Source organism: Embiotoca jacksoni, unplaced genomic scaffold (assembly GCF_022577435.1).
Source record: "Embiotoca jacksoni isolate LCO1_2020_lvr unplaced genomic scaffold, fEmbJac1.0.p SCAF_75, whole genome shotgun sequence".
NCBI lineage: Eukaryota > Metazoa > Chordata > Actinopteri > Embiotocidae > Embiotoca > Embiotoca jacksoni.
In genome coordinates, this window is record NW_027185431.1 from 1,164,127 (window position 1) to 1,187,284 (window position 23,158).

The 23,158-nt window shown below is 44.8% G+C and overlaps 1 protein-coding gene across 1 annotated transcript in view; it reads left to right on the forward strand.

The window, feature by feature from the left end:
- LOC138215403 (sodium channel protein type 3 subunit alpha-like) overlaps positions 1–23,158 on the forward strand; it is a 144,883-nt gene that overhangs the window by 24,581 nt on the left and 97,144 nt on the right. The window contains 7 exon segments of the mRNA XM_069177526.1: positions 8,449–8,613; positions 9,071–9,214; positions 10,186–10,304; positions 14,255–14,344; positions 15,264–15,392; positions 20,378–20,469; positions 22,617–22,859. Coding sequence (XP_069033627.1) covers positions 8,491–8,613; positions 9,071–9,214; positions 10,186–10,304; positions 14,255–14,344; positions 15,264–15,392; positions 20,378–20,469; positions 22,617–22,859 — 940 coding nt within the window. The 5' untranslated portion in view covers positions 8,449–8,490.

The following is a 23,158-nucleotide window of genomic DNA, read 5'->3' on the forward strand; positions in this document are numbered from 1 at the left end:
TCCTGCGATCGCAGCAGCAGCGGCGGTGACAGAACGTGTTTTCTTCTCTCCGACTAATTGAATTGGAGGTGCTGCATATTCACCGCTGCTGCTGCTGGGCGGCGGCGTCCCGGTGTGGGCGGGGCCTGTCTCCCAGGGAGCTTTTTCGCTCTCCATCACCGCGCCGCGACAGGACGCTCGACTTTTTTAAGAGCTGATGGAATCGGTCCTGAGTGACGCCACACTTGCCGACTTTCATCCCCCGCGGCCTCGTCGGCGCCGTACAGAGGCTCTTTAGGGACAAAAAAAAAGAACAGAGTCCCGACGGGGAGGAGCAGGAAAACACTTTTATTTATTCAGACAGTTTTCACTCCTGGAAATGTTTTATTTTTGTATTCTGTAGTTTTGATCCAGTTCGTTTTATATTTTATAATTTTGCGAACTTGACATTTATTGAGAGGAAGAGGAGAGGAAGAGGAAGAGGAACAGGAGAGGGAGAGGAAGAGGAGAGGAAGATGAAGAGGAACAGGAGAGGGAGAGGAAGAGGACAGGAAGAGGAAGAGGAACAGGAGAGGGAGAGGAAGAGGAACAGGAGAGGGAGAGGAAGAGGAACAGGAAGAGGAAGAGGAACAGGAGAGGGAGAGGAAGAGGACAGGAAGAGGGAGAGGAAGAGGAGAGGAAGATGAAGAGGAACAGGAGAGGGAGAGGAAGAGGACAGGAAGAGGAACAGGAGAGGGAGAGGAAGAGGAACAGGAAGAGGAACAGGAGAGGGAGAGGAAGAGGAACAGGAGAGGGAGAGGAAGAGGAAGAGGAAGAGGAACAGGAGAGGGAGAGGGAGAGGAAGAGGACAGGAAGAGGAAGAGGAACAGGAGAGGGAGAGGAAGAGGAACAGGAGAGGGAGAGGAAGAGGAACAGGAAGAGGAAGAGGAACAGGAGAGGGAGAGGAAGAGGAAGAGGAACAGGAGAGGGAGAGGAAGAGGAGAGGGAGAGGAAGAGGACAGGAAGAGGAAGAGGAACAGGAGAGGGAGAGGAAGAGGAGAGGAAGATGAGAAGGAGAGGAAGAGGAGGCTGAAGAGGAGGCTGCCAAAGGTTGGAGAGACACGCACGGAGGAGGAAAGAGCAAGCCAAGCGTGCGGCCATTCTGTTCCCCCCCCCCCCCACACACACAGACACACACACAGACACACACACACACACACACACACACACACACAGACACACACACACACACACACACACAGACACACACACACACACACAGACACACACACAGACACACACACACACACACACACACACACACACACAGACACACACACAGACACACACACACACACACACACACACACACACACACACACACACACAGACACACACGGGGGAATACGGCGGCACATACTGCATCTGATGAATAGCTGAAATGGTATGGAAATAAAAGAGGACAAGCACCTTCGCCAAGTGAACACACACTGATGCTGATGTAACATTAAAGGAACATTCTGCTGTATTTTTTTCTGGATCGCTGACAGTTTTACGTTGTTGTTGTTGTTGTGTCGTCGGTTTTTCGATGTCCTCCTCCGTATTTGCATTTCTCAGATTTTTCACAGGACGAAGGTCTGATGTCAAGTAAAGAATCTCCAACAGAATTTTTCTATTTAAAAAAAGGACAAATCATGATCAAATGTTTTTAATGCAACTTTCCAGCTGCAGGTTTTTAGTCTGAATCAGTCCAACAATCAATATCAATCATTCATTTTGACTTTTTGACTTGTAGTTAAAACATCTGCAAACAGCAAAGACGCCATGAAACCAATAATTTTAGTTGACATCAGCTGAGCTCATTGTTTTATTATATTTTTAATTAAAGTTATTTTAAAGTCGGAAACAGCAAATGGAAACAGATTTTATTTTGCAGTGCGTTGAAGGACACTTGGACATGTTTGTGTTTTAGGGTTTCGGATCATTAATGTTGGCTGAAAATGGTGCATTCAGGGACCGTCAGAGATGCAGTTCGACCGTCTCGTTGTTAAAAGAGTGAATTTATCTGTGAACACGTTAATGCATCAGCTCAGTGGAGGTGTGTGTGTGTGTGTGTGTGTGTGTGTGTGTGTGTGTGTGTGTGCGTGCAGCACATGTTTCATGTTTGTTAATAAAGGTGACACATCCATGTTTACATTACCGACGGGGGAAACATGCAGCAGATTAACGGGAGGCGTTTTGTGGAAACATGCGAACGCTCGTCTGTTTGTGCTTCAATGTGACTTTCTGTGTGTGTGTGTGTGTGTGTGTGTGTGTGTGTGTGTGTGTGTGTGTGTGTCCTTCCTGAGGGCGATGCTTGTTTGGTTGGTGGCTCGTCTGTGTTGGTGTGTTGACCCAGAAACATCCTCCGTCTCCTCCGTTCTGTTTCGTAACATCTCATCTTCACTCTGCGTGTCTGTAGTGGAAATCGTTCGCCGCTGTCGCCTCATCAGACGATTTAAAAACTCTGTGCTTCCTTCAAGGTGTAACACAAGGAAGAATGTAAACAAAGATGGAGGCCGGCTGCCAAAAGTTTTGATGAAAGTTAAAAATGTGAGAGAAACTGAAATATTTCTGCCTGTCTGAACGGTTTATTCATCTTTTTTTGTGTTATTTACCCGCTCCATCCTGAACGGGGTCAAAGGTCGGACCGATCGAGGCAAAGTCGGGGAACGCCACAGGGTTACGTTTTAAATCACGTCAAACTCTCCGACTTTCACGGATAAAAAAAGTTGAATTTAATGACCTCTAATAAATAAAAAGTCTCCTTTGTGCTGATCGGATGAAATCCAGCCACGTTATTTAATTCGCAGCAGTTTGTTTACGAGTTCAGACATTTTTTTAACTTCTGAAACAACAAACTGATCAAAATATTTCTTCTTTTTTTTACTTTTTAATTTTATATTTTCAATTCTAGTTTTTATTTCAAATTTTGATTAATTTGTCTCAGTTTATTTTAATTGATCTTGATTTATAATTTATTTTAGAATAAGGTCACTTTATCTTAAATTATTTGAATATATTATTTATCTCTTTTAGTTGATTTTAATGTTATTTTCATTCAAACAGACGTGGCTGTGAACGGCTTCGTCTCACCTGTTGACACATCAATCGTAGTTTTACAAACTTTAATATCTGGGTTTTCATTCAAGTCGCCGTTTTTGAGCCGAAGCGCTGGAAATATTGATTTTCCTGCACGTTTGTTAGCAGCTGCAGTGAAAAAGCAACATGTTGACGAAAACCACTCAGGAAACAAATTCAGTGTCACCAGATAGATAGAAAAATACTTCATGGAGAATATTACAGTTTGATAAATGGAAATTAAAATTTAAACGAGGTTACCTCTATGATTTTCCAGGACTCAGAAACGATCAAATCTCCTGACTTTAATGTCTAGAAGAGACTTTTACTGAAAGGATAATATGGCTGATACTCCAGGACCGGTAGGACTCTGTGGACGAGGTGACCGGACTGATATAGTGGGTACGGAAAATATTCAGACCCCTTTAAATTTTTCACTCTTTGTTTCATTGCAGCCATTTGCTAAAATCAAAAAAGTTCATTTTATTTCTCATTAATGTACACTCAGCACCCCATCTTGACAGAAAAAAACAAATGTAGAAATTTGTGCAAATTTATTAAAAAAGAAAAACTGAAATATCACATGGTCATAAGTATTCAGACCCTTTGCTCAGTATTGAGTAGAAGCACCCTTTTGAGCTCGTACAGCCATGAGTCTTCTTGGGAATGATGCAACAAGCTTTTCACACCTGGATTTGGGGATCCTCTGCCATTCTTCCTTGCAGATCCTCTCCAGTTCCGTCAGGTTGGATGGTGAACGTTGGTGGACAGCCATTTTCAGGTCTCTCCAGAGATGCTCAATTGGGTTTAGGTCAGGGCTCTGGCCGGGCCAGTCAAGAATGGTCACAGAGTTGTTCCGAAGCCACTCCTTTGTTATTTTAGCTGTGTGCTTAGGGTCATTGTCTTGTTGGAAGGTGAACCTTTGGCCCAGTCTGAGGTCCAGAGCACTCTGGAAGAGGTTTTCTTCCAGGATATCTCTGTACTTGGCCGCATTCATCTTTCCTTCAATTGCAACCGGTCGTCCTGTCCCTGCAGCTGAAAAACACCCCCATAGCATGATGCTGCCACCACCATGTTTCACTGTTGGGATTGTATTGGGCAGGTGATGAGCAGTGCCTGGTTTTCTCCACACATACCGCTTAGAATTAACACCAAAAAGTTCAATCTTGGTCTCATCAGACCAGAGAATCTTATTTCTCATAGTCTGGGAGTCCTTCATGTGTTTTTTGGCCAACTCTATGCGGGCTTTCATATGTCTTGCACTGAGGAGAGGCTTCCGTCGGGCCACTCTGCCATAAAGCCCCGACTGGTGGAGGGCTGCAGTGATAGTTGACTTTGTGGAACTTTCTCCCATCTCCCTACTGCATCTCTGGAGCTCAGCCACAGTGATCTTTGGGTTCTTCTTTACCTCTCTCACCAAGGCTCTTCTCCCACGATTGCTCAGTTTGGCTGGACGGCCAGGTCTAGGAAGAGTTCTGGTCGTCCCAAACTTCTTCCATTTAAGGATTATGGAGGCCACTGTGCTCTTAGGAACCTTGAGTGCTGCAGACATTATTTTGTAACCTCGGCCAGATCTGTGCCTTGCCACAATTCTGTCTCTGAGCTCCTTGGACAGTTCCTTCGACCTCATGATTCTCATTTGCTCTGACATGCACTGTGAGCTGTAAGGTCTTATATAGACAGGTGTATGCCTTTCCTAATCAAGTCCAATCAGTTTAATTAAACACAGCTGGACTCCAATGAAGGAGTAGAACCATCTCAAGGAGGATCAGAAGAAATGGACGGCATGTGAGTTAAATATGAGTGTCACAGCAAAGGGTCTGAATACTTATGACCATGTGATATTTCAGTTTTTCTTTTTTAATAAATTTACACACATTTCTACATTTCTGTTTTTTCCTGTCAAGATGGGGTGCTGAGTGTACATTAATGAGAAATAAAATGAACTTTTTTGATTTTAGCAAATGGCTGCAATGAAACAAAGAGTGAAAAATTTCAAGGGGTCTGAATACTTTCCGTACCCACTGTATATGAAACAGAAGTCCTACTTCTACCGGATCGTGAGCGCGATGGGATAAAAGTACGTCGGACGACCCAAAGTAGGTCGTCTGAGTTGAGTTGCGAGCTGAAGGTTCATCTGCTGCTTGACGCCACGTCGTAAACAACAATGCAAAGATTCATAATGAGAGAAACGCAGAAGAAACATCATTAAAACATCAAAATAAAACGCCACAGAGCACAAGAGATCTGAAAGCGTCTGTTTCGGTAATTTGATGTTTTGGAGCAGTTTCGTTTGGCCTGAAGTTTCGAGGTCGCTGATTACCGGCCGGAGGAACGGCGACGCAGTTTTATTCAACATGAAAAAGGATGTTTTCACTTTGAGTCCCAGAAAAATGTCCGGTTGAGTTTGCAGGACCTGCAGTGAGTTCAGCGTTAATCTGATCCTCTGAGCTCCGGTTTTTAGAGCTTTAAAGGAGGAAAGACAGAAAACAGAAAAATCAGACTGTCCGCTGGATGTTTCAGGTACAAACACGTCGTTTCCTGGAAACGTCCCTGCAGTCTGTCCAGGTTCTTAGAAAGCTGCAACTCAGGGCGACAAACATTTTGCTCTTTACTCTCCTGATGTAATTCTGAGTCGTGAATAATTCATAAAACACGTGCGTCCGACAGCTTTCTCTACTTCCTCCCACGTCGTCGCTCCTTTCTGGGAAAATAAAGACTAAACGGTTTTGTTCGGATGTGGTGATCTGATCTGATCGGAAACCTGACGATACTACGTCCCGCCCACCGATACCTGTAACCTGACTGCACCACAGGCCTGTCAATCAAACAGACACGCCCCCAAAAACAGGTCTTCTTGAATCTTCTTTTCTAATGAATGAGGGATTATTTTCAGATGGACCTCCAGAAAACTAATAAGAAGGAGTGACTTTAGCTAACAACACCGAGATAACTGATGGACACATTTTATTCACTTTGGATTTGATGAGAGAAGTTGAATGGGAGTCTATGGAGCCGGAGGCTTTTTGGAGCCGACCTCTAGTGGCACTCGCTGGTATTGCAGCTGAAGACACTTCTGGATCAGAACCATTTTACAGACCTGAAGCTACGAACTCTTTTAGAAACAGTCTGAGGATAAAACTGTCAAATTAACGAGAGAAAATAAACAAACTCAGATTAATGTGTATTTGGTGAATTTTGTGTATTTTGTGTTTCTTTCCTGTTGATGATCTCACAACCTCAACACAACTTTGTAAACACATTATTTCACCGCAGGACCTGACAAACAAGTCGCTGTGTACGTGACTGAGTGTCGGCGTCGAATGGAAACCAGGACTGGAGAACTCATCAGGAGCTACTGTACTTGTGTGTGTGACTGAGTGGATGACAGCTTTTGATAAGAATGGAAAACAGAGCTAGATTTTCCTTTGATGTGGACACACACACACACACACACACACACACACACACACACACACACACTTCAGAAATCAGATTTGGGAGCTGTGAAGAATAAATGCACGAAGGGTTGAAAAACGAGGCTTGTCTAATCATTCAATTAGGATCCAAGGCAGATGGTCTCCACACACACACACACACACACACACACACACACACACACACACACACACACACACACACACACACACACAGACCTGTTACACACTCGCTCTCTCCGAAGTCTCGTCTTCCTTTGTGTAATCCTATCGTCAATCTCTCCTGCTCTCGCTGTAACCCGACACGAGTGTTAATGAGACACTATTGTCGGCCTACACTTCATTACCTGGACATCCCATAATTATCCCGCTGTATACGGGGGATAGAGCAACATAATCCCGTACAAGCGGGGAGCTTTAAGCGTGTTTGTCTTCCTCTTTGTCTTCGTTAATCTCCGCTGCCGCTGACATGGTCAGAAGTTTGTGGACGCCCACTTCAGAAACGTTAAACGTTGAAACGCTGGTTTCTGTGGATATGAAGTTGTTATTTATTTATTATTTAAACTGAGCGACTGTAAAAACAAACAAGCAGCTAACAATTAGCCCCGGCGCTAGCTGGTTAGCCTGTTAGCATTAGCTTTTAGTTTGTTTCCTGCTCACGGTCAAAAAATCTTCACGTTTAAATGCTCTTAAACTTGACACTAACAGCTAACTGTCTGTTAACAGGAAGCAGCGACGACACTTCCTGCCCAAGATGAACCGGCACCTTCAGAATAAAAGCAGCAGTTGCTCTGCTTTGATTTTTTTCTTTTTATTAGTGCTTTATTTTACTTTATTTAGATGAATTATAACTAGTTTATTTCAGGGGTTTATAAGATATCAGACAGACTGAAGGTTTGTCTTTGGAAATGTCCTGCTGATAAGAAGATGGAGGAACGTTGTTGTTTCCAAGGTGACAGTTTGATGGCGTGTTTAGATCTAAGCGTGTTCCACGCGGTGGTTTGATGGCGTGTTTAGATGTGAGCGTGTTCCACGCGGTGGTTTGATGGCGTGTTTAGATCTAAGCGTGTTCCACGCGGTGGTTTGATGGCGTGTTTAGATCTAAGCGTGTTCCACGCGGTGGTTTGATGGCGTGTTGTCTCTGCTGTGATGAAACACTTCGTGGTGCCGGAGGTGTCGAGCCGGTGTGATTGAGCTTCATCAGGTCGCTGTCGGCCGTTGGAGAGTTTTTCAGGCTGATTGCCGCCTTTTTGAAAACGGTCCGAGCGGCGTCTGGATGATGAGCGAGGTGAAGCCGTGGGGTCGTCCCGGGCGGCGGGCGGGCGGGCGGGTGGACCGCCGCCTCCGAGGACGTAATCATCCCGACGAGTGAAGAAGCCGTTCAATCACGGCTCCGTCCGGACGCCAGCAGACACTCCAGGCACTCGAATCAAACGCTCCTCATCTCATGAGGATTCAAAATACACTCGACGAGCGTTTTACCAGTCTGACATCAGTTTGTACTTACAGGGGACGTTTAAAGGGTTCCTTCGTGTTTTTACGAGTCACGTTGAGACTAAAACACTGAATGTCGTTCTGAGCGCGCTCAGTGACGTCCGCCGGGACGCAGCCGCTCGCCGGAGACTCAAATCTGAGTTGTTTGGATGTTTTAATGCTCTTCGAGTGCCTATATAATGGATATTTTTTTTACAGTAACACGCAGTGACGTTTCATTTGACCTCAGCAGGTGGTGGAGACCAAACACGGAGCAAAATAAAAAAAGGGAATATTGGATTTAAATTCACCCGGTGGACGCAAACACAGCTTCAAATGTTAATAATGTGACTTTTTTGTTTGGTGGATGTTTGAATCAGCAAATTAAAGGTTGTTTTGACTGATCAAGCAGCCAAAAAACATGAAGTCTTCCATGTTAACGTGCAGTTTGTGTGTGCAGCTGGTGTACCGGGCTGGTCAGCAGCACGATCAGGATGAGAAGATGGCTGGCTGTGTGTTTCCAATGGGACCAGAGAGCTTTCAGCGCTTCACGCCGGACTCCCTGGCGGCCATCGAGCAGCGCATCGCCCAGGAGGAGGCCCGACGCAAAAAACACTACCAGGAGGTACGCACACACAAGGCAAGGCAAGGCAACGCAAGCTTATCTGTAACGCACAATTCAACGAGGCAATTCAAAGAGATTCACAGGAAAACATGAAAAGCATCAAAACATCAGACAAAAGAAATTACAATTTTAAATTTTAAAAAGAATTAAGAACACAAACACACTGACAAATACACACACACACACACACACACACACACACACACACACACTCACACACACACACACACACACACACACACAAACACACTGACAAATACACACACACACACACACACACACACACACACACGCACACTGACAAATACACACACACACACACACACACACACACACACACACACACAAACACACTGACAAATACACACACACACACACACACACGCACACACTGAATAAAAAAAAAGACAGATGTGAGAAATTTCGATGTGTGTGTGTGTGTGTGTGTGTGTATCAGGACCTGGGTGACGTCCAGATCCCGCGGGCCCGGGCCGACCTGGAGGCAGGTAAACCGCTGCCCCGCATCTTCGCCGACATCCCGTCTCATCTGGTGGGCGTTCCCCTGGAAGACATCGACCCGTACTACTTCAGACACAAGAGGGTAGGTCACACACACACACGGAGCGGGAGTGTGTGTGTGTGTGAGTGTGTGTGTGTGTGTGTGTGTGTGTGTGTGTGTGTGTGTGTGTGTGTGTGTGTGTGTGTGTGTGATGGTTTACTCGTGTTGTGGGGACATAAATCTGTTTTATGTCCCCACAACACGACTGAAGGTAAATCGTTTTGTGAAAGTGAAGACAGTTTAAAACGATGTTCACATGAAGCTTCGCTGCAAAACAACTTATTTTACATCAGATTAAAAACAAAAAGACGATGAAAAACAAAAGTATAAAATGATCAAATCCAAGAAGAAACGGAGTGAAGTTCATCCTAAAATCAACGTCGCCTTCAGTTTGGACTTTCAGCCGGAGGAAGGATCTCCAGAGGGTCTCGGGTTGCGTCCCGTGTCAGCAGGTCAGCTGCTAATCAGCAGCATGAACATTTGAACCAGCCGGTTCCTCCTGCTGCAGCGGCTCCAGTACGTACCATGTGACCTTTAACTGTGTTTAACACCTGCACCGTCTGGTCCTTCTCGGTGCGACTCGTTTGCTCTGAACGACGACGTTGTACAATCTTTTTCACCAGCGAATTAAAAGGCTAATTTAGCTAAAAATACCAGCTAGTAACAAACAGCTAACAACGCTAACAACCAGCTTATAAAACTGACAAACAGCTAACGTTGCTAAAAACCAGCTAAAGTCAAGTTCTCAAACAGCTAATTAAATCATTTTCCCAGGTTTTTTTAATAAATGTAAACTTGAAGCCTTTTGTGTTTTTGTTTTTTTTACTTTGAAAAACAAAACAATGACACATTTTTTTTAATTATTTCATAAACTAAATCAAAATTACAGAAAGTAGTTGTCAGATGAACTAATAATGAAAACAGCAGTTGTTTACAGCTCCGACCCTGAACCTAGATTTCCTTTGGTCCAACATCAGGTCATTGAATCCAGCGTGTTTGTGTTTTCCTTGCAGACCTTCATCGTCCTGAACAAAGGGAAGGCCATCTTCCGTTTCAGCGCCACGTCCGCTCTGTACGTCTTCAGCCCGTTCCACCCCGTCCGCCGGATCGCCATCAAGATCCTCGTCCACTCATATCCTTCAACGCTGCGGGCGCGCCGCGAGGCCTGCGGGGTGAACGGCTGCGGGGAAAGGTCAGAGGTCAGAGGTCAGTCGCGGCCGCACGCACACACAAACCGAGTCGTCACCGGGTCACCGGGTCGGTCAAAGTCCACATTCAGCAGCATATTCAGCCTGTTTTTAAACGGGCCAGGGAGAGTCTAATATAAGGTGCTGCCACAGTGCATTGTGGGTAATGTAGTGAATCTGTGGTTTGACACAAAAACACAATATTTCGACCTCCGCTGCTTCAAATTCTGATGATTCTTTTTAAAATGTTTAAATCCCAAAACAGAGCTGCTTATTTTAGGAGATTATTTCATGTTAAAAATGAATGCAGACGTCAGCAGAAGTTTCTCCTTTACGTCCCGGTTCCGTCCGGAGATCAGATCGCTCGGCCGGACCGTCTCCAGGCCGGTGAAACACACGTCCTCCTGCAGCCACGCAAACCTCTGACCTCTGACCTCTGACCTCCGCCCTGCAGCCTGTCAGGGGCTCCTCACACCTGCAGGCAGGTCGCGATGACACCTGATCTGGTTTGAACGGATTCTTTGAGGTGTAATCTCAGATCTCCGGTCGGTCTCATGACGACGTCCCCAGACAGAACCGATCGGTTGGTTCTCGACAGGAAGATTTTCAAAATAAAATATAGAGAATTTGATCAAGTTTTCTTTTTTTTTTTTTGTGACTCTAAAACCGTAAAGATTTCATCGAGTAAAAAACTAGAAATAACAACAACAAAAACAAGCGGTTTGTTTTCTTGATTATAGACGAGCGGCCGGCGTCCTCCCTCCGAACACCACGCAAACATGACAGATATTACTTCACCCAAAACTACCCCCCCCCTCCCACACACACACACACACACACACACACACACACACACACACACACACACATCCTCACCTCACACTCGTCTATTTTTGCTGCCGAGGCGGCTGCTGGTGTTGAGAGACGTCGAGCCGGCGGACACGCTGCTGTTGTCGGGGGGATAAGTGGGTGAAGAGGTCGGCCGCGGAGGTGTGGCGCCGCTGGTGTTCGGAGCGAGTGTGTGTGTGTGTGTGTGTGTGTGTGTGTGTGTGTGTGTGTAATGAGGGACAAAGCAGAAATCAGTTCAGGTGTGTGTTGCGGGGGGTGGGGGGGGTGGGGGGGGACGTGAAGTGGAGTTTTAGTGTTTGTGTGCGATTGAGTGTGTTCTGGACTTCTGCCCGACCACAGTGGCGCCACAGTGACAAGCTGTGGTGTGAGGTGGACACACACACACACACACACACACACACACACACACACACACACACACACACACACACACACAGGTCTGATGTTAGTCCAGCATCAGGATTGTGTGTTTTCGCTTTCACACGCTGAGCGCTATGTTTGACCACATTTCCCATGAGGCCGTGCTCCTGAGGACACCGCGTTTGATTTGGCGTCCCATGAGGCTTTGCTGCATGACAGCCACCAGCTGTGATGTGGTTGGGTTTTAATTGGGAATTGAGAATTTGAATGGGAGTCTATGGAGCCGGAGGCTTTTTGGAGCCGACCTCTAGTGGCACTCGCTGGTATTGCAGCTGAAGACTCTTCTGGATCAGAACCATTTTACAGACCTGAAGCTACGAACTCTTTAATATTCAGTCTGAGACGCCTTGAAGCAAAATTTGAGGGAGTTTGATTTAAGATGAAAAAAAAACCAAAGAAAAAAGCTGACGGTTGGCGGCTCGTTGAAGGGAGAGAGGAAGGAGGAGGGAGGATCGGTCCCGCCGTGGATGTGGGAGGTGTAATGACATTACCGGTACGGTGGCCTGGGAGGGCCACAACAGCCGCTATCATTACAGCGTAATTAGCTTGCGGCTGTGCGGCGGCGGCTGGGGGACGTTTGCGTTGTTTGTGTCAATCGGTAACAGTATTATCTCGCCCGCCTGCCTCCTGCAACATCATTACAGCCGGCACTCAATCAACAATTACCCCGCCGCTCCCGACAACTTTCCGCCGGAGTTTGTGGGCCACTCTCACGCGGGGAACATGCTCCCTCCGTCGAAATTACAGTAATTATGATTCATTTATAGCTGTGATTGACAGCTGAGCCGAGTCTCTCCCACCTCGTCGCGTGTTTGAAACGCAGGCAGGTGAAGGCGATATTTAAAACGTGCTGCTGCCTTCTGACAGTTTGGAAAGTTACCCCCCCTCCTCCTCCTCCCCCCCCCTCTCTCTCTATTATGTGATGATGAGACGGGAGTCGGTCCACTCTCCCATCGCTGCTGTTAATGGCATAATAATTTTTCCTTATTGAATGTGGCAGGCGTCGGAGGAGGGGGGGGGGGGAGGGGGGCTCTCTCCACACAGCCTTTTACTGCAGTTCATCTTTATTTGGCCCTAATGGGAAATCAGTGAAAGGTATTTAAAAAAACCAGCACATGTAAAATCAGCCCGACACACAAAGAGACGTTTCATTTACATCCGACTCGTAAAAAGCTCCAGTTTCCTCCATCGACGGAGACGACGGCTCATCGTCCTCACAACCAAAAGTAGTTACACATCTGATTCTGTCGCAGGTCAATCACGTTTCTAAAAAGTTCGATAATAATACATTTGATTTATAAAGCCGCTTTTTTTTAATGATACTCGAGGGTTCAAATGATCAAAAACAACATAATAAAAGCAGCTCTGAAAAGGACAGATTTGAAATGTGTTTTTTTCTTTGCCTGATCGAGTTTTAAGCTTCATTTGCGGAAGCGTTCCTGAGCCCATGCAGTGATTTCTATTTTCAATGCACCACCATCCAATATTGGTTTCCAGCCTTGTCCCTTGTGTTCAGAGATTTCTCCAGATTCTCTGAATCTTTTAATGATATTATGAACCGTAGACGATGAAATCCACTAATTCTTTGTAGTTTTACGTTGAGGAACATTATTCTGAGATTGTTGAACTATTTTCCAACACAGTCTTTCAGAGTGGTGAACCTCTCCCCATCTTCACTGCTGAGAGACTCTGACCTCTCTGAAATAATCTTTTATACCCAATCATGTTACTGATCTGTTGCCATGGTAACGTAATTAGTCTAAACAACTTTTCCCATCTTTAGTTGACCTTGTCACAACTTTTTTGAGACGTGTTGCTGCCATCAAATTCAAAATAAGCAAATATTTTTCATAAAACAGTAAAAATGTCTCCGCTTCAACATTGTTGTCTTCGGTCTAATTTCAATTAAATATGGGTTTATATGTGATTTGCAAATCATCGCAGTCTTTTTTGGAAACGGGGTTGTTTATTTCATCGCTTTATGACAAGTGTTTGAGTTCAGGTGCAGAAAGCAGAGATCTGAAAGTCGACATGAGCTTGTCTTGTAATCTCCACGTGGTTTTCTTGCGGGTGATAATTTGACGGCACATTAAACCGTTTGTTGGTCACGCTGCTCACTTCCCTGTTCGCGCTGCCAAACGAGCCTCTTCCACCGTGTGGTCCAGATGACTCCCGCTGCCTTCGTGTTTGGCAGCGAAACGCTCCTGATAGCTGCTCTTGATCGGACAGCGCTCCCTCTGAGTGGCAAACACGAAGGAAAAAACTGCCTTCTGACTACGCAGCAGTTTATCTTTTTTCTTCCCTGGGAACCACTTCACATTACATCTCATTATTTTTACTCGGAGTTTAGTTTACAACAATTTGCTGCTACTAAGTTTGTGAAAATAGTAAATCTGTGGCAACTTGCTGCAATCGTTCTGCATCTTTCTGTCACTTCTAGCAGACGTTAACTTCAAAACCTTTGAGGGGACATCTATAAATTGTGGTATCTACCAACAGCCTGCATGTGAGGCGTTTAGGGGACATCTGTAAATTGTAGCGTCTACTGATAGCTTGAATGTCGCGTGATTTTGTACTTGCAGGTTTGTTGGTGATGTGAAACCTTTTCATTCCTTAACGTGCTCACGTTGTTCAGTTTGTTCATCATGTGCACCATCCTGACCAACTGCTGCTTCATGGCCATGTCGGAGCCGGCGTACTGGGCCAAGTACCTGGAGTGAGTACACCTGATGTCTGCGTGTATCAGTTCACAGGGAAATGAAACACTTTCTAAATGCAGGTTAAAGCTGCACTTTCCATAAATGATGTCGTCACCGTGACGAGTTCATATCTTGCTGCAAGATTTGATATTTTGACAGAAAAAACAAACTGTGAATGTTCATAATTTGCATATTTGCAAGCTGCCAAATGTGCAAATTTAACTGTAAACATTCTCCACCGCCAGCAGAAGTTCTGCGTTTAAAGTCATGAATGCTCATAAATCTGCAAGCAGAGTTGACGTGAGAGCGTTTTTATTTTGGGTGAACTGAACCTTTCAGCGTCCAGAGTTTCACCTCCGACTTCCAGCTGTGCAGCAGCTGCAGGACTGACGTGACTCGCTGCCTCGCTGCCGTCCGTCCGTCTATCTGCCTGCCTGCCTGCCTGTCTGTCTGCCTGCCTGCCTGCCTGCCTGCCTGCCTGCCTGCCTGTCTGTCTGCCTGCCTGCCTGCCTGCCTGCCTGCCTGTCTGCCTGCCTGCCTGCCTGCCTGTCTGACTGTCTGTCTGTCTGTCTGCCTGTCTGCCTGCCTGTCTGACTGTCTGTCTGACTGTCTGTCTGTCTGTCTGTCTGCCTGTCTGCCTGCCTGTCTGTCTGACTGTCTGTCTGTCTGTCTGCCTGCCTGCCTGCCTGCCTGCCTGTCTGCCTGTCTGCCTGCCTGTCTGACTGTCTGTCTGTCTGTCTGCCTGTCTGACTGTCTGTCTGTCTGTCTGCCTGTCTGCCTGCCTGCCTGTCGTTCTCCGTACGCTTCAGCTGACTTGTGTTTCTGGGGACAAAATGAATAAGTGAAGGATGTTTGGAGTGAAAAGTTTTATAAATATTCATCGAGTCTCCTCCACTCCTCCGTCCTCTTCATCCCCCCCTCCCCCCCTCCCCCCAGGTACACCTTCACAGGTATCTACACCTTTGAGTCTCTCATTAAGATCCTGGCGAGGGGCTTCTGTGTGGGACCCTTCACCTTCCTGAGGGACCCCTGGAACTGGCTCGACTTTAGCGTCATCGTCATGGCGTGAGTCACACACACACACACACACACACACACACACACACACACACAGAAACACACACACACACAAACACAGAAACACACACACACACACACACACACACACACAAACACACACACACACACACACACACGCAAACACACACACGCAAACACACACACAAACACACACATATACACACACACACACACAGAAACACAGAAACACAAACACACACACACACACACACACACACGCAAACACACACGCAAACACACACGCAAACACACACATATACGCAAACACACACATATACGCAAACACACACACACACACACACACACACACACACACACACACACACACACAAAGTTTTATTTACATCATCGTGGTTGAACATCTGTCAGCGCGTCGCTCCATTATGATGTAGGAGGTTATTTTTAGCTGCTGAAAACAATTCTGATAAAGATAAATTAAGATAAATAAGTTCTGTCTGTTAATCAGAACTAATGATGATCGATTATAAAATATTTAACAAAAAAAATGACTGAACAAACTCAAACAGTCAAAATACTGAACATTCTTACGTAAAAGTCTGTTTTGATCCTCTCTGGGTCTCAGATACATTAAATACACAGATTTACCAAATTAAACCCTGAAGAGAAATAGAACTTAAAAATAGAACTTAAAACATCTGGAGTGCTGCAGGGAAGTGAAACAAGCAGGAAATGCAGCAGATTAAAAGATAAAAACACTGAAAATGAATCCGATCTCTTCCCGTAGACGTTTCAAATTAAAAGCATGAACAGGAAGTGTTTCAGGCTTTTCCTGTGAAACGTGAACGCAGCGCAGCGAGCTGCAGAGCCGGAGAAGAGCTCGGAGCCGCGGAGCGACGAGTCCGACAGCGAGCCGCTGTTGTTCTGACGGGATTAACGCTGCGGAATTAGAAAATAAAAGCCTGTAACGCCGCGCCAACTTCACAATTTATTTATGCCTCTGAAGCGGTTTCTAAAGTCGAGCTGAACGACACATCTGCAAAGTCAGGAGGAACTCGGGTCGTCGCGCCGTCAGTCCGAACGCACATTAAACATCTCATCACACCGAACCGCCGCTTCGCTGCTTCACCACAACTCAGAGAAATACGCTTTCACTGCTTTTATGGGGCGACTTTCTGAATACAGAGGAAAGAGAGCTCAGAAAATGTGACAAAACAAACCTCAAAGTGAGTTAAACTGGATTATTGAGAAGCTGCACGACTTTTTGCATCATGAGTGCTTTTATTGGTGCATTAATTACATTTATTTGTGTTTTATATTGTTTCATGTAAGTAAAGTATCTGAATTCTTCTTCCAGCGCTGCTCGTCTGCAGGTAAACGTAGTAAAATGACCTGAAGACACGTTTTTGCAGGTTTGATTTGAAGCCGAACTTCTCGTTGCTGTTTGAGGACTCGTCTGTTATCTCTGCTGTGATTGGTCAGAGTGAAAAAAGGGTTTAAAAAAGTCCAAAAAGTTTGACACCTTTTCGCCGGATTCTCCTCAAATCTCTGTAAACAGGAAGTGTTCCTAATATTTTGGACAATCAGTGTAAATGATACCAAAATGCAGCTCGTTGTTTTTTAAAAGTTTTTTAACAGTGTAATACCGCTGCCGGCCACCAGGGGCTTTAAACAGCTTCATTCGAGAGGTGCAACAACTAAATTCATTTCGTCCTCCGTATGGTCGTCCTGCTCGTCTATTATTTGTCCTCTTTGTTTTTGTTTTTTTCTTTCGCTTCAGCTCAGGAAAACGGTTCATTGTCAGCAGGCAGCGCTCCAAAGCTAGGTGTCAGATTGTCCTTGAACGCACCACAGCTTTTGCCAGCTGTAACACACTCTGTAAAGTAACTTTTTTTTTTTTTAACTCCAGCTGATGCTGCACTGTGGACTGTATAAACTGATCAGATCTGTTGGTGAATATGTTTTTTATTTAATGAGATAAAATACGTAAAACCAAAAAAAGAATCAGCTGTCCGACCGAAAACTCACAACTTAGGTACTTTTAGGTTCTTTTCTCGCGTTTTAACTTCATTTAAAGGGTTTTAAAATGTTCCTGCATGAGTTCAGAATATATTTGAATTCATATCTTAGAGTAAATAAATAAATTATTGAAATAAAGCTGGATATCTATAAAATAAAATCATCCAACATGTCAAACAGACATATAATAAATCTAAAAACCTGCAGGTCTGAAGACGGACGGATGAAGTCGATGAATAAAAGGACTTTCATGTTTCAAGTGTTTATTCTCAGTGACATCCTTTTATCTTCCAAACTGATGAGCAGAGAGCTTCCTAACCTCATCCAGCCCGTAAATAAACGCCTGTCAAACCGTCGTCCTCTGAACGGTGTCGCCCGCCGAGCGAGAGGAAGAGCGCGACCCGTCCACGCTGCTAATTGACTGACTGATGGATAAAATCGCTGCGGTTTGGTTCGGTTAGCGATCGGGAGGCGATCAATCACGGAGCCGAGGAACGCCGTCGGGAAGATAAACGATCTCAATGAACCGGATCGGATCGATAGCTGACGCGAGGCCCGTCGCCGAGGTTACAGCTCGCCGTAATGAACCGCTGTCACCTCCGCGGCGGCCACACGGTAAATGGAAACGTTTTGATGAAGGTGCCCTCGGGTGAGGGGGACGGGTGAGAGGGGGAGGGGTGAGAGGGGGCGGGGGGGAGGGGGAGGACGTCCCGCCTGCTCGGTTACGTAACACGACCCCGGCAACCCGCTGCCGAATCCCTCACACGGAAAATTGGCTTCACTGAAAGGACACATTCACCATTACAGCACTTTAAAACATAAAGCTGCTGCCGACATTCAGGAGGTCAGAGCTTCTTCTTCATGGATCACGTTCAGCTCTGGAAACGGTCCGATAGGAAGGAGGTCAAAGGGCACCACTGTGACAGAGGTCAGGGGTCACATACTGCTGCATCCTCAGTGCAGTTTGGTTTAGGTCCCAAAAAATTAAAGTCAACAATTCCTGTTTTTTTTCAAGATTCAAATCTTGTATTTTGGGGGAGAACTTGATGCTTTTATTATTTTTAAATACCTGAAACGGAGCAAGAGAGGCGCTCAAGTCTTATTTAAACAGTTAATCTGCTGCACAATATTTTGATTATATTATATCATAAATAAACCATTTAAATATGTTGGTATAAAACACGTCCCCAGGAGACGTCCTCTCCAGTCAGCTTGAAGCGTCTCCGCCGGGCATCACCTCCTGAATCTAAAAATATAAGATAAATAAATAAATGAACTAAATTGTAAATAAATACGTGGATATTTATATTGTGCTTTTTAAAGCTTGGCTCTTCTGCTGTGTTTCATATGGTGATTTTAACTCAATAATAATAGAAAATAGATGTCAGATTTCCCTCGTCAGTGTGGATCTTTCATCTGTTTCTGATAGTTTTATCTTTTTCTTTCTAGATGTGTAAAGTTACAGCCCCTGATTGTTTTAGAGCGACCAACGGAAACCCCAAATCCCAAAATAACCCGTTTCCTGTTGATGATAATGAGTCCAGTCGAAGAGTTAGTTTCGGGTTTGGTGCGACCGTTTGGCGCCCCAACGAATCAGGAGTGTGTTTTTCAAAACCAAAGCAGTATTTTCAGACTTTGTTTATGTTTGTCTCCTTCTGTTGTGTGTTGTTGACAACCGCCACACTGCCCCCTACAGGCTGTTAACAGAGTTTATCAAAGTAGGGAACCTGCAGGCGCTGAGAACCTTTAGAGTGCTGAGAGCCCTGAAAACTATCTCAGTCATCCCAGGTAAGGCCTCACCACCACCACCACCACCACCAGGGGGCGACAAAGGGAGACTTAAAAACAAACCAAAAAAACAACCCCACTCGTCCTCGTGACTTTGTAGTGAACGTCCTCTCTTGTTCGTCCCCATGTCTGCGTGTCGTGCAGCACCAGCCCCCCCCCCCCCCCCTCCGCACACCTCCCACTCTGCCCAATCGGGCATCACGGGTGCAGTCACCTGATCTGCATCAAGGAAACGTGAAGAAGGAAAAGTCAGATACGTCGTAAACCGAACACGACGATCGTTAACTGGAGGAACAACGACGCGTCTTTAAGTAAAGTCTGAGCGTCTTCGTTAAGTGAGTTTCGGCACCTTTAAGCTGCATCTAGAAATGCGAGGAAGCAGCCCCTCCTTAGTTACTGTTGCTATGCCCTGACATCTGTAGGTTAACTTTGCCAATTAGAAAATAGCAAATTTAATTGGATGATTAACAAACAATGTCTCTACCAAAATACACAAATATTTCACTTTACCTGCCAACAGCTGGATAAAATGTGACAGAAAACATAAAACAATAATATAGATAAAGATAGTTGAGTAATACGTACATCAAATTTTCTATAAGCCAGAAACTTGTGGAGATACAGGTAATGTTAACGTTGATCGTACCGTATAATAAGCGTCAAACTAAAATATAAAGATTTAGAAGCTAATGCTAACACAGGATGCTGCTGAACGCTAATTAGCATGTAGCACGGTAGCATGCTCTGATTTCTAATTGTTTTCGAGGTTGAATAATAATATTAATAATAATAATAATAATAATAATAATAATAATAATAATAACATCAGCAGCTAAAAAGTGAATTTCTTGTTTGCCCGACTTCTAAAAATCTATTCTTGTAAATTCTGTAAAACATTCACTGTATTTTTTTGGGCTTCTGTGGCAGTAAATCAAATATTTGCAGCTTTGATTCAGCGACAGACGTTTTCCAGTATTTTCCTGATTAGCTTTCGCACGCTTAAATTTAGAAACTTAAAAATGTAAAAGTTTTTTTTTCTCCAGTTTTATATCCTGGTGAAAAGTTTCGAACGTCTGACTTCTTCTTCTCGATACCGACGTCTCCGTCTCTGTACGTCCATCGCTCTCTATCTCCTCCCGTGTCGGTGCTCATTCATTCCTTCTGTGTGTGTCTTCTTGTGCTTCTTGTCTCCCGGCTTGCTGCAGATATGTGACTGAGTTTGTGGACCTGGGTAATGTGTCAGCCTTACGGACGTTCAGGGTGCTGCGAGCGCTCAAAACCATCTCTGTCATCCCAGGTGAGAAAGCCAACGTAAAAAAAAAACAAAAAACAAAAAAAAGACAAAGAAAAGAGTGGAGGAGTGAAAATCAAACGCACCCCCGGCCCGAGCCTGCTGGAAGCATCTGAAGCGGCCGCGTTTGAAACGTCTCGCATACGACCTGCTGAGCGCTTTCTAAGAGTCACCGGGAGGAGAAGCTGCACGAGGTCGTATGCAGACGGACTTCCTGCTGGTTTGTTGTCGGTGGACAACAGAGGCTCAGCAAACACAAAGTCTACAGTCAATCAAATCAAATCAAAGCTAAAGTCATGGACATAATCGGCCTTCAGAAAACTATCCGACATAAATTCATCTGTGGTTCAAAAAAGCTTTTATATCAAATCTGAACTCTGTTTTTTGATTTAAATTCTCGACTGAATCTTTTCAGGTTTATTCATCAACACATCTGACGCCCTGAAAATCAAACTCCTGTAGCTCGTTACTTAATTCAGATATTAGATATCTTAAAAAAAATTAACAATAAACTTATAATTAATCATATATGATATGAATAATTTTTATGTTGTGACTCCTTTAAATTGATGAGAAGTTCAACTAGATTTTATTTCTCGATTAAAATACGCAAAAAAAAGTCCACTTATGCAAAACTCAAATTCATGGTTACAATAATAATACAAATTCATAATAGTTGACATAAAATAAATACAATTAAACCCCTTTCAGCTCATTCTGAAATTGTCAAATGATTTATTGTTTGAAAGCACAAAGCTTCAGCAACAATAGTTTATTACTTACGTTAAGCGTTCACGCTGAAGTAGCTGAAGTAGCTGAGATGCTAGCCATGAAAGCAACTGTGCTGACTACGAGTAGAAACCCCGCTAATGTCGCGAAAATATTTTGTACTTTTTACGCTATTTTTCTAATAATGCAATTTATTTTTTACAAAATTAAAAAATGTGTATTTTTTCCTTCAGCTAGCCTCTGTGTGTTCCCACCGTGCATGTTAACATTAGCATGCAGCGCTAACGTGGCGTCCGTGTTATAACGATGCGTAGCGCATGTTATAACACGGACGGAGCGGGAGCGACGTGGATGCATGCGGCGATCACGCCGGTCATTCATTCGTTTACAGACAGACGCCGTCATGGCAACAGCAACAGTTTCTCAGATCGGTCTCCATGACGACAAGTTTGGATGCAAATTTAAAGCTGCTGTTTGCTGTCGTGTCTGTTTCTAACGAATAAAAAAAAAAAGAAAGAAAAGTGCCGAGAACAGTCGACGTGTCTGCACACTGTGTTCGCCCTGTGACGTGTTCCTGCTGTTTTCACCACCTGTTAGTGTGTGTGTGTGTGTGTGTGTGTGTGTGTGTGTGTGTGTGTGTGTGTGTAGTGATGTGATCTGAACGTCAGCAGGGGGTTTGTGGTTTGTTCTTCTGAATTTTCTTTTTGTCGGTAATGAAGTTTTTTTCCAAACTGCTGACGGGTGAAAAACTTCATTTTCAAAATAAAATGCGTGATTTTCAGTGTAAAATTGACATTATTTTATTGTAACTGGAGGAAACTCACCCGACAGCAGCGTCATATTCCAGTTCAGGTTCCATGTTATCGGTGACTCGCTTCGTTATTTCTTGTCGTGCATAAAGACGGCCCGCTGCACTTCAACTCCACAAACAAACCGAAGTGCCTGAAAAACGGACGTGTGATCGAGCTTCAGACCAAAGATTCACGACGGGACGATTCCAATCTCAGATATTGTCGCTTCATCGGAGCTTTACAGTGAAGCAGAAGACGACTCGTCTCTTTAGGCTTTTCTTATCGTCTCCTGATGTCTCGGAGACGTTCGGTCCTTCGGACGAGCTGCTGAACAAACACCAACTATCGAACTATAAAAAACTGCTGCAGCTTCTCCTTCCAGGACGGTTTCATCTCGTCTCCGGTCTTTGGTCTGAATCTGAATATCTTTGACTCGCACTAGTGTTTCTGGAGATTTGTCAGATAGTAAATTGGCAGGATGTTTGGATCTGGTTCAGCCGGCTGCCGTCTTTATGACACCTGAACTGGAGGAAGTTCAACTTATTAGTCTCCCAGTAAACATTCAGTTTGAATGACTTTTTCCATGAGATTTGTGCTCGTGTTAATGCCGTGTGCCCCCCCCCCCCCAATCAGGCCTGAAGACCATCGTCGGCGCTCTGATCCAGTCGGTGAAGAAGCTGGCCGACGTGATGATCCTCACCGTGTTCTGCCTGAGCGTCTTCGCCCTCATCGGCCTGCAGCTCTTCATGGGGAACCTGCGTCAGAAGTGCGTCCGCAGCACGGTGCACTGCATCAACGGCACGCTGCCGGCCAACGCATCCTTCTACTGCAACAACAAGACCTGGGCCTCCCTCAAGGACTTCATCGACAACGAAGGTGAGGCGGCTGATTGACAGACTCTGATTTAGATATATTTACTGTTTCATGTTCGTAGATCTGAATATTTGAAATGTTGGTGACCAGATAAACCCACAGGAAAATGCTATGGAAATTACAGGGACATTTCAAACAGTAAAAGAAGATTGTGTGTGTGTGTGTGTGTGTGTGTGTGTGTGTGTGTGTGTGTGTGTGTGTGTGTGTGTGTGTGTGTGTCATGCTGCAGCGGTGACTGGTGTTTTCTAAATGTGACTGGACAATCTCATGTTGGCACTGTGGTTGCAACTGACGTCAATAAC